The sequence below is a fragment of the Lissotriton helveticus genome, chromosome 3_1, assembly GCF_964261635.1.
Source record: "Lissotriton helveticus chromosome 3_1, aLisHel1.1, whole genome shotgun sequence".
Taxonomy (NCBI): Eukaryota; Metazoa; Chordata; class Amphibia; order Caudata; family Salamandridae; genus Lissotriton; species Lissotriton helveticus.
In genome coordinates this window covers 1,101,805,594-1,101,818,025 of record NC_136061.1, presented here as the reverse complement: position 1 = coordinate 1,101,818,025, position 12,432 = coordinate 1,101,805,594, and the positions used below count along the sequence as shown (strand labels likewise).

Genomic DNA, 12,432 nt, shown 5'->3' with positions numbered 1-12,432 from the left:
ATCCTAACTATACCACTGGGGGGATGGGAGGGGTGTATGTCATTCCGATGTTGCAGTGGGCAAGGCTGGTTGTTTTGAGTATTGGTGTTGGGGGGAGTTGTGTAGCTTGATGTGTGCGGAATGGAGGTCCGCCGTTTGGCGATGTGTTCTAAGAAGGTAGGGAATAGGTTATGTAGTCGGTCAAGGTTCCTATCAGTGGCTTGGAGTAGAATGGTCCCATTGTTGTAGATGGTGATTGTGGCTCTGCCTGGGAAGACTAGGGATGGTGTGATAGAAAGAGTTAGGCCATGAGCGGATTTAATGGTGGTGTGAATAGTGAGAGTGGAGAGGAACGCTTTCCTCCATTGTGCTTTCAGCGTGAGGAGCCCATTGCTTTGCGGGCTCGAAATTGACCAAGGAGGATCAGTGGCATAGCTAGTTGGCTCATTTTTAGAGAGCTAATTTTTAGATAACTACCAAGTGTTATTCTTAATTGCTGATCTTGAAAGAGACTTGAGACTATCCTTGTTTTTACATAAGAACTTCCTATTTACAAGTACCATCATGAAGATTAAGTGCAACCCTTAAGATTAAATGCAACATTTTTCTAAAGAAGTGATTATCATGCAACTGCTTTATTTACTTGCTGAAACTAGATAGAGCTATATATTTTTATAAAATATACTTACCTGTGTGGTCTCAGTTTGTGGTGGATTGGGGATTATTGTTGTGTTAAGTGCAAATGTTATCCACATTGCCTCTGTTTAGCCTAGACTGCTCGCGCCATGCTACCTAGAGGGTGAGCAGGGGTTATCTCAGAGGGTTATTCCTTCACCCTGACTAGAAGCAAGGGTCCCTACTTGGTCTAAGGTACTTACCTCTGCCAACTAAGGACCCCCGGTTCTAACATTGATGAATGATCATCCAATACTCCCTGTTCTTTATCTTTTGCCCAAAATACATAAGGACCCCACTAATCCACCAGGGAGACCTATTGTGTCATCCAGGGGTAGTGTGGCGGAACATATATCCAAATATGTAGACCACTATTTACGCAAGTGGGTCAACAGTCTGCCCAGTTATATACGTGACACAAAAGACTTACTCACGAAAATTCAAGATGTGGACTGGAAAGAGGACTTCATTCTGATCACACTGGATGTCCAGGCATTGTATACGATCATTGACCACAGACAGGGTCTTGATGCATGCAATCAATTTCTTAAGCTACGTCACTTGAGATACAGAGAACATATTAAGATGTTGCTGAGTATGATGGAACACTGCCTCATCAATAACATCTTCTTGTTCGATGGTGTCCTGTACAGGCATGTGATTGGCACCGCGATGGGTTTGTGCTTTGCTACCAGCTTCGCGAATATCTTCATGGGGAGCTGGGAGCATGAGATCTTTGCTGACCCTGCCTGTGCAGGATACCTTGAACATGTTATTAAGCGGTGGAGGTATATTGACGACTTGTTCGTCATTTGGAAGGGAGAGGAAGAGTTGGCGAAACAATTCATCAATATTCTAAACAATAATAACAAAAACATCTCCCTCACATACAACATAAACAAAGAGACAGTAGAGTACCTAGATGTGAGAATAGAAATTGTGGACAACAAAATCTCCACTTCTCTGTTTAGGAAGGCCACTGCTGGTAACAGTATCCTGCATGCCCTCAGCAGTCACCCAGAGCCCCTGAAGTGGAGCATTCCCTATGGTGAACTGCTGAGGGCGAAGAGGAACTGCAATACAGACATGGTATACCAGCAGGAATGTGAAGTAATGTTGGCACGTTTCCAAATTCGGGGCTATCCGAACTGGGTAGTACGCAAAGCAAAGGAAAAGGCAGGTAAGATACTCAGGCACGACATGTTAATGGATAAGAACAAAGTCCCTGAAGAAGGCAGTGAATGCAACACACGTTTGATTATGACATATAACTCTGAGTCCAAAAATGTACTGAAGATATTGTGTAAAAACTGGGATATAGTGAAATGTGACAATGTGATCGGGGAGGAAATACCAGAGTAGACCCTGTGTGACTTACACACAAGGCAGAAGTATAAGAGATATGCTTGTCCACAGTGACATTACCAACTACTCAACAGGACATCAACATGGCCTCAAGGGATTTTTCCCTGGCGGCCATTGCAAGGCCCGTAAGAATATAGTGATATTTGACAACAAGCTCCTCTTCCATCATCATGCGAATGCGGTAGTTTCATCTTCCTTTAACACCTTAAGGAAAATAAAGAAACTCCTACCGTATCTTCCCATAGCTACAGGAAAAACACTCATATCCACACTGGTGTTTTCACGCACTGACTACTGCAATGCCCTCTTCCTCAATGCCCAAAAAAATTTCCAAACTGCAATTAATACAAAATGCTTCCGCCAGAGTTCTATTGGGTATTCCCAAATATAGCCCTGTTTCTGGATATCTGGACCAATTGCACTGGCTCCCAGTCAGAAGTCGCACGAAGTTTAAGACCCTCTGCATTGTCTATAAGACAATAAATAATACGGGACCTAAATTCCTGAGAAGTTCTTTTAAGCCTTTGGCAACCCCTAGAACGCTGCGTTCTAACACGGCTCATATGCTTCAGATTCCCAGAACAAGGAAAGCTAACTGGGGAGACAGATGTTTTGCCATAGCAGCGGCGAAACTGTGGAACTCCCTTCCCCTCAATCTAAAGATTAGTCCATCTTTGATTGTCTTCAGAAAGCAGCTAAAGACTTGGCTGTTTTCTCAACGACATGACTCATAGATCATCTCAACCATTGTCTTAATGTTTTAACCACTGGTTATTCAGCCTTTAGCCTCGAGACACCCATGGGTAATTGTAGCGCTTTAAAAATTGCAAAAATAAATAAATAAATAAATAGCCATTTTACCAGACAGGTCAGCTATAATGGCATTCAGAGAGAGATACACCAATTTCTTACACCAATTTCTTACATGCATTACCACTTTTACGATCTATGTAATAGAATGTCCGTGCAAGAAGTGGTACATAGGAAGTACAACATTACTAGCAAAGAAATGTGTTTTAGAACATTACCGTGCCATTGTACACAAGGATGAGAAGTATCCTGTGGCCAGGCATTTCAGAGATCAGCATTTTTCCAATCCTTTTGAAATGAGATTCTTCATTCTTGAACAGATGGAAAGAAACCCCAGGGGAGGGAATAGAGAACTCAGACTGAGGCAAAAGGAATCAAAATACATCATAGAGTTCCAGACTAAAGATCTCAATCAAGATGAGGAACTAGCCATACATCTTAGGACATAGGTAACTGATCTAATTCTGGGGCGAATCAATAGAATAGTTCATTTCTTTGATTAACAGATACATTTGCTAATTGTGCTAGGAAATCTAAGCATCTGTTTTTCTTTGTTTCCCCCTTTTTCTTCTCCATTCTCTGATCCCCCATCTCCTTCACTTTCCACATGAATTTCAGTGATCTTAGAAACATGAGGTCATCAAGATTATGTTTTTAGAATTTTAATGTCACTTCACTAATTTCATTTTATTATATTTCTTTTTAACAGATGAAAAGGAAGGGGCCCAACCACTGTATCCACTTTCACGGGCACTCCCAACCTTTTTCAACGAAGAATCACAGAGCACGTTATCACAAAAAAGATTTTGCAGCACCCGGGTTGTATGTATGCACAAATAGCACTAAAATTATTTGACTGTAAGAAAGAAACACAGTTGGCCGTGATATTTATTACTATGGCTGTATATGGGCATTGGTATAATTGACACAACTATTGTTGTTGATTTTAGAAACAATCTGGTCCATTACTTCTCTGGGGTACTTATGTAATGCACCACAGAGCAGACATGTACATGAGATATAGAGCCATGTATGGGACCGAATGCCATAATATAACACGTGTACAATGGTATTTTACCTGGTAACTGGTACTATCAAAACAATCTTTGCTGTGGTCTATCAAAATGCCCCGAATAATGTTACAACAGGAGCAAAGGGGTATTTGACCTGATGACTAGCGCTATTAAAGCTATCTACTCTGTGGTCTGGTACGTTGGTAGGCAGTATGCCTCAACTCATATATAATGCGAATGGGTTGTAATGTATTAGAACTACAAAGTCCACAATGCGGGCGACAAGACACAAGCTCTATACACTAGGCGCGCTTTCAAAGCATAGAGAGTTTCAGCGCTAAGAATCGCGACGGCGCAATCAGCACAATATATTCAGTATGCATATGTATGTTTTCTATGACAAACACTTGGAAGCAAGAAAGCACTAATTTAACAGTGTGCAGCGGGAGGCCGAAATGTATTGCATATCAGTTCAGTCAAGAAAAGGACATGTGGATATGTTAAATTGGTTTAATACTGGAGTTTCCAATAGTGATATATTTTTGGTTAATGAATTTTCATGAATGAAAATACATGAATATGCTTGTATTTGAACAGTTTATAATGGTTCTTTGTATATTACAAGATGTCTGCCGCTGCATTTTGAAGAAAAAAAAAAAAAAGGTTAGACTGCAGTCCTATGTTTTTGTTTATGAACACAGGGGGCTTTGAAATGCTTTATCAGTAAGTTTGTTGCACAATCCCTTTGACGTGAGCAAGGCTTTACAGCCGAAACATGTTGTTGGAGGAATAAACACCCTGAAACTACTGCTGGCGTCGCCTTGCGTTATTGAGAGCGTACGTTATTTGGGACTTCGTAGAAAACTTTGATTTTCCGGCGTGCTCCGCCGGCATGTGCGCCAATTCCCGCGGGGCCCAAGAGCAATCTGAAGGAGCATCTTTTGTGAATAAATATATATATATATATGTATATACATATATATGTATATACATATATATATATATATACATACATATATATATATACATATATATATATATATATATACACACACACACATATATATACACATATATATATATATATATATATATATATATATATATATATATATATATATATATATACACACATATATATATATATATATACACACACATACATATATATACACACACACACCTCCCAGCAAAGCTGCAACAAACATACTCTTGATGTTGGGGCTGCAATATGGTGCTCCCAATCTACTGCATCATTATTGAATGTGAAGTATTTTCTAGTTACTTGAAATGACACAACTCTTACATATAATTAGTTTAGAATAGAGAATAAAATCTTGGGGTACATGGATCGCAGAAAAAAAAAATCGAAGACTATCAAATGACAGATCATATAAGAGAGAACAGCTCTATGCTATAGGAGATAGGTTTCTGTATGCAATGGATTATCACTCAAAAGAACTGCATTCTAGAGCCTCTAATGGGATGTGCAAGTCACTTATAGACATGAAATAGATATTGCAAAGCCACTCATAAGAGAAAAGGGAAAAATGCTATTAGGCAGTTCATTGGGGACTGGAAGGCAGGGAGTCTGATAACTGGGGGGGGGGGGGGATTGTGATTTGATGTAAAATTCAACTGTATAAATTGTAGAAAATTACTTTCTGCAATTCTTTTAAGAAGCAGGTAGTAAAACCAATAACTTATAAAATATATATCTATATATGTTTACCTTGCGCTTGTATCTTTCTCAACATTTTTGCATCAGTATTCCCTAGTAATTCAAAGCTGCCAACATTAGGAGGTCGACCTTTCCGATGCCTCAGTCTTGATTCTTCACGTGCACGCAGCCTTTGTGGATTTGGTGGTCTTCCTCTGCGCCCTTCCATTGCCCTTATCCGGGGAATAACTTCCTCTTGATTTAGAAGACACCATTCCAAACCCTTTAGTAGACATATTTGACACATAAATAATAAAAAAGCATAAACAGAATACGGTACCATGGGCCATTTATTTTTAACATATTGCAAAATTGATATTAAAGATGGACATAACTAAAATAGCCATTTAAAGGCATTAATTGCTAATAAACTCTTACACAAAAGGTTTTAAAGGGTACAGTGAGTTATCTTTCACAAAATGTCTTAAAGGCTTAAAATATACTCAATTCACTTAATTTAAAAGTATTTTTCTTTTATCCACTCGGACACAAAGATCTTCGGACCTGTAAGTGTACAATTTACCACACTAGAACGAGCTGCAGAAGGGTGCAAAGAATACAACAATTTAAGGTACAGCCAAAGTATAAAACGTGCCAAATGTATCTTTGAAACTTAAGCATGAAATCTTTACAATTTAAATTAAGAAATTTGCCATGGTTCGGACTGAAAAGTAGTTGTATGTATATATATATATATATATATATATATATATATATATATATATATATATATACACACACAAGTTGTTACGAAACAATGACTGTAGTAAATGTAGCAGGTGAAGGGATTCAGACAGAATTAAAAGTAAATCTAATGGAAGGTTTGAAGGAGAATTTGGAACAGATCAAAGAATGAAGACAAGAAATGTTTACATGTTTTAAATGAAATACATTCCGACAGTTATGTACCTTCTTTACGGTTGTTTTTTAATACTTTTTATATGCCACTGTTTTAATAAATACATTTGAGTGCATTTTCTGGATATTAAAGACCACACTAAAAGTATATTATCCTTCAATAATCAATCACAGAATATAAAATACATGTGTATCCTTGAAACTTTCTCTACAATACTGCTTAGGTTTACTTTTGTTAGACAAAGGTTACCACTCTTGGTAAATAACCTGCTAGGCTACAAACACCATTTATTGTAAGTGAAAATATATTACATTCTGTGTGTATGTTTTAAAATTCCTCAGAGAGCTCCACAACAACTAAGATGCCTGCATTGGTGCAAACAATTTATATTAGATCGCTTGAGAGCCCTATTAAACTCACTCTAACAATATGAGAAATATGAAATGTTTAGATGTAAAAAAGAAGACCTACATTTACAGCATATGAAAAATGAAGGTGTTACACTTATCCTCAAAAACTATCAGTATGAAAAAGAAAAAACTACGGGAAGGACAATTTAGCCTAATTAGTGCCTACCTTTTATGTCTAGTAAAGAGAATGTGTAGGATTAGAGATTGAAGCAAGGTTTTGGCGATGAAAGGGGAAGTGGTGATCAATTATAGAAGAATTTTCAGAACTGGGAAAGCGGGGACACTGAGAGAAAATATTTCATATCGCTTAAACATTGACTTTATCAAGTCTTTACATTATCTTCTATTTGGTGCAAATATGAGAATTCAGCTTTTGAACAGTGAATAAGCAAATCAAATATATTTAGATTATACTCAAAAATAGTATGATATTGATATTTTAAATAATTCAAACTAAAGCTTAGCTGACTGCAGAACAGATTGAATTGAGTAATACTAAATAACCAAAGTGCAGTCTGACCAACAACCGGAACATCTTTCCACTTCCCACAAAATTCCTTCCAAGTAGAAATACTTCATCTCAGAGGTTTAGCTCTACAATTTCTAATCTCCAAGGCTCACACTTTAAAAACCATGGACATGATAATTATTTGAAAGAAAGTCCTGGTGAAGCAGAACCATTTTGAGATCCAAGAACCACGATTCGACTGAACATGATGAATAAGCATTACATCAGCTTAGCAAGCTTTGATCTTTCTCCTCATCTAGTAAAAATATGCATGCAGGTTGAACTCAAAACCTGAGACAAAGTGCTCTTTATCTGGGGAAGAGACGGGGGGTCGTTTCCTAGATAAATGTAAAGAACACAAGTTGTTTTTTAGATAAGGAAACCAGATTGTATGCTGTGGTTCCTATTTTGGAAGAAGCCATTCTGTCATCAGATCCTTTACCATGCATAAATGACTTTTTTCAAAAGGTTTGTTTTACTTTTGAGAGGACAATGTTTCTTCACAAGATCCCAGAGCTTAAGCTGAATGTCCCAACACAGTAGTTCAAAAAACAATCTGGAGTGGAGGCTTTGTCCTGATGGATGATTGGTGAAAGGAGAGGCCACAGGTCATCTTGTGAACAAAGTTTTATGAACAAAAACTACTTGCAAATGTCCACACCTTACACTAGATAGTGTACAGACCATGTGTATCTACATCAACACAAGCTATGAGAATAACATAACCTAAAGTAAGTAGATTTTTTCTGATCGAATAATCTTCCAGATTCGTTACTTTACAAATAAGTGCCAAAGCAATATCTACTGCTGAAGTGGGAGAGAGTATTAGCAGTTAACCAAGGAAACAGTCATGCAACATACCTTGGGCAATGCACCCGTCTCTAGATACCCGAGATGAGCGGCAGTAGTGCTTGGCCAAATTATGTAAAGATGACGCATTTCAGCAACTAGGACGCCTTTGGAGAGGACCATGGAGGCAGTCATGAGTTTAGTGGAGTGGGCATGAACACTTTCCAATGGGTCTTTCTTGGGAAGGCCATAGCAAATCTTGATACAGAAGATGACCTAGCACAAAATGTTTTTAGCCCCCGTATTTCCTAATGGGCTCTGGCAAAGCTCACAAAGAGATCATCATCTACTCTGATCTGACAAGTGTAGTCAATGTAGTAAGCCACAACAAATCTGGGATTTATTTATTCTATGAAGTCACACCTTCTCCTTGGTTGGATGTGGAAGAGAGAAGAAAAACAGAAGAGTAATAGATTAAGCCATATAAAGTAATATGCTACTTAACAGTATGCATCTGTTCTTGGCATGTAGGGCTGCTGACATTCATATATGTGCATAGATCGCCGCCTAGTGTTGGGTCCGGATGATTGCACATTGTTGTCCTGGAAGAGTCTTCGAAGTATCACAAGATAGGTGGCTCCTCCCCTGGACTACAGTGCGCATGGGCATCCTCTCTATCCTCAGATTGTTTTTCGCCATTGTGGCAGAGATGGAGTATAGTACAGTAAGAGATGTCCATGCAAAGAGTGAATACTACAGCTGCGACAGGCACCGGGGGGGTGGGTGGGCGATATGAATGTCAGCAGCCCTACATGCCAAGAACAGATGCATACTGGTAAGTAGCATATTCCGTTCGAGGTATGTGGGCTGCTGAATTCATATCTGTGCATAGAATGTATAGCAGTATCCCCCTTAGCTTTGGCTACCTGTGTCAGCTGCAGCAGTCTGAAAAAGAGTTTTGAGAACAGCCTGTCCTACAGCAGCTTGCTGTTAGGAATGTACATCTACACAATAGTGTTTGGTAAATGTGTGTATGGTTGACCATGTGGCTGCTCTACAAATTTCGTGTAAAGGAATATTTCCTAGGAAAGCCATGGATGTCCCTAGTTTGCGTGTAGAATGCGCCCTAGGGGGAACTGTTAAGGTGCGTTTTGCCTTTCAATAACATATCTGAATGCACTTAATGATCCATCTGGCTATACCTGATTTTGAAATAGGGTTGCCCTTGTGTTGCGGTGAAAAAGCAACAAACAGCTGTTTTGTTGTCCTAAATGCCTTAGTTCTATGTAAATAGTATAGCAGAGCTCTTTTGACATCTAGAGTATGCAAGGCCCTTTCAGCTAATGTCTGTGGATTTTGAAAGAACACTGGCAGTTCTATTGTTTCATTTATATGAAAATGGGATACCACTTTTGGCATGAATTTAGGATTTGTTCTGAGAACTACTCTATTTGCATGTACTTCAATGAATGGCTCTTGAATAGTTAGAGCTTGCAGCTCACTAACTCTTCTAAGTGAAGTTATGGCAATAAGGAAAGCCACCTTCCAAGTAAGAAATTGTAGTTGGCATGAGTGTAGTGGTTCAAAAGGTGGTCCCATAAGTCTGGTTAAAACAACGTTTAGATTCCTGACCGGTGAAGGTGGGTGTTTTGGGGGAATTACTCGTTTCAGTCCCTCCATAAATGCTTTGATTGCTGGCACTCTAAACAGTGAAAAGTGTTGCCTGTTTTGGAGATAAGCTGCTAAATATTCTGATGGATGAGTAGGCTAAATTGCAACGTTGGAGGTCTAAGAGATAGCAAATGATGTTTTGTGTAGAAGCATCTAATGGGTTTATATCGTTGTTACTGCAGTAAATGACGAAACGTTTCCACTTAGCTGCATAACATGCCCTTGTAGTGGGTCTTCTTGCCTCTTTGATAATATTCATGCAGTCTGGAGGCAAGTTGAGGTATCCAAACTCTAGGATTTCAGGAGCCAGATCGCCAGGTTCAGCTGTTGCGGGTCTGGGTGTTAGATTTCGCCATGGCTCGGAGTTAGAAGACTGGGTGTGAGTCGCAGTCTTTGATGAGGCACCACTGACAGTTCTAGGAACGTTGTGTACCATGGTTGCCTCGCCCATGTGGGAGCAACTAGGATTAGTGTCAGCGAATGTTGGCGCATTTTGCGTGCCACCAGCGGTATTAATGGAGCTGGGGGAAAAGCGTGCGCAAATTTGCTGACCAGTTCATCCATATCGCATTGCCTTGCGACTGCGGATGTGGGAACCTGGCGGCAAAGTACTGGCATTTTGCGTTTTCGCTTGTGGCAAACAGACCTATTTCCGGTTGTCCCCACTGCCGGAAGAATGGTTGGAGCACATTGGGGTGAATCTCCCATTCGTGCATTTGTTGACTGTGCCTGCTGAGCAGGTCGGCTATTTGATTGTCCTTGCCTGGGAGGTGTTCTGCCATTAGAAACATGTTTCTCTGAATGGCCCATTTCCACACACTTTGAGCTAGGTGCGATAGCTGTGGGGAGTGTGTTCCTCCCTGTTTTTGAATGTAATACATAGCCGTCATGTTGTCCGTCCGGATCAACAAGGTTTTGTTGCGTAAGTGTTTCTGGAACGCTTTTAGGGCTTGGAAGACCGCCATCAACTCCAGTAGGTTGATGTGCATCTTTTTCTGTTGTGTAGTCCATAGTCCCTGAACAGTGTAATGCAGGACATGGGCTCCCCAGCCTAGCAGGGATGCGTCCGCTGTTATCACTATTTGTGGGACAGGCTCCTGGAACAGTCGCCCTTTGCAAAGGTTTTGAGGAGTCCACCAATGCAGAGAGTTGTATGCCCAACTGGACACCAACACTAGGTCTTTTAATTGTCCCTGAGCCTGGTTCCACTGCCTTGCCAGGCAACCCTGTAGCGGACGCATGGGTAGTCTGGCATGAGGGACTATGAATATGCACGAGGCCATCATGCCTATTAGTTGCATAAACACTCGGGCTGGCAACGAGTGTTGTGGTTTGAACCTTTGGATTAACGTCTGCAATGCGTTGATCCGTGCTGTGTTTGGATATGCCTTTGCTGCTAGTGTATCTACTGTTGCTCCCAGGTATTGTTGTACGTGGGAGGGTTGTAGGTGTGATTTTGGGTAGTTCAGCCAGAAACCTAGACTGTGCAGGAGATGAATGGTCTTTGACATGTGGCTGGCACAATGCTGGGCTGATGGCGCTTGTATTAGCCAATCGTCCAGGTATGGGTACACATGAATGTGTTGTCTCCTGAGATGCGCCGCCACTGTCGCTAGGCATTTTGTGAACACTCGTGGAGCTGTTACACCAAATGGTAGGACTTTGAACTGGTAGTGTTGTCCTTAAATTGTAAACCTGAGATACTTTCTGTGAGCAGGGTGTATTGGTATATGAAAGTATGCGTCTTTGAGGTCTAGAGTTGCTAGGAAGTCTCCCTGCTGTAGCAGTGGTAAGACTTGTTGCAGAGTGAGCATGTGAAAATGCTCTGATAAAATGTAGTGGTTGAGGGGCCTGAGGTCCAATATTGGTCTGAGAATCCCGTCCTTCTTGGGAATGAGGAAGTATAGTGAGTATACTCCTGTTCCTTGATGTTGTAATGGGACTGGTTCTATGGCCCCTTTTTGCAGCATACTGATGACCTCTTGCTGCAATAATGTTATATGTTCCTTTGACATTGGACGGTGTACGCGTGGAATGTTGGGTGGTGTTGATGTGAGTTCTAGGCAATAGCCATGTTGGATAATTTGCCTGACCCACTTGTCTGTAGTGATGTCTAGCCAGAGTGGTATGAACTGTTGTACTCTTCCCCCGACTGGTGTTGTATGGTCTGGGGTAGTGCCAAGAAGTCACTGTTTTGTATTAGTGGAGGATCTATTGGTATTGCCTCCACGACCTCTGCCTTTGTTATTATTTCCTCGGTATCCACCACGATTTGTGTTTTTATTGTATGTGGATTGCGTGTTAGTTTTGTATGTGGAGGATTGCTGCGATGTGTTACCTCGCACTCCTCCTCTATAGTTGGAGCGACGAAAGGAGCCTCTGTGTTGTTGTGACTGAAGGGCTCCCATTGACTTTGCAGTCTCTGTGTCCTTTTTCATTTTGTCCAGAATTGAGTCAACTGCTGGACCAAACTAAAAATCTGGGTTTATAGGCTGGTTAAGAATTGTTGCCTGGACTTCATTTTTGAATCCAGATATGCGCAGCCATGCGTGTCTCCTAAGCAGTACGCTTGTGTTGATAGATCTGGCAGCTGTATCTGCCGCGTCTAGAGCACATTTAATGGAGGCATTGGT

At 40.5% G+C, this 12,432-nt stretch overlaps 1 protein-coding gene across 15 annotated transcripts in view; it reads right to left on the bottom strand.

Moving 5' to 3' along the window:
- BAZ2B (bromodomain adjacent to zinc finger domain 2B) overlaps positions 1-12,432 on the bottom strand; it is a 1,221,971-nt gene that overhangs the window by 682,577 nt on the left and 526,962 nt on the right. For all 15 annotated transcript variants that reach the window (XM_078681689.1, XM_078681691.1, XM_078681692.1 and 12 more), the window contains one exon: positions 5,575-5,785. In XM_078681689.1, coding sequence (XP_078537815.1) covers positions 5,575-5,785 — 211 coding nt within the window. The remainder of the gene's footprint in view (positions 1-5,574; positions 5,786-12,432) is intronic.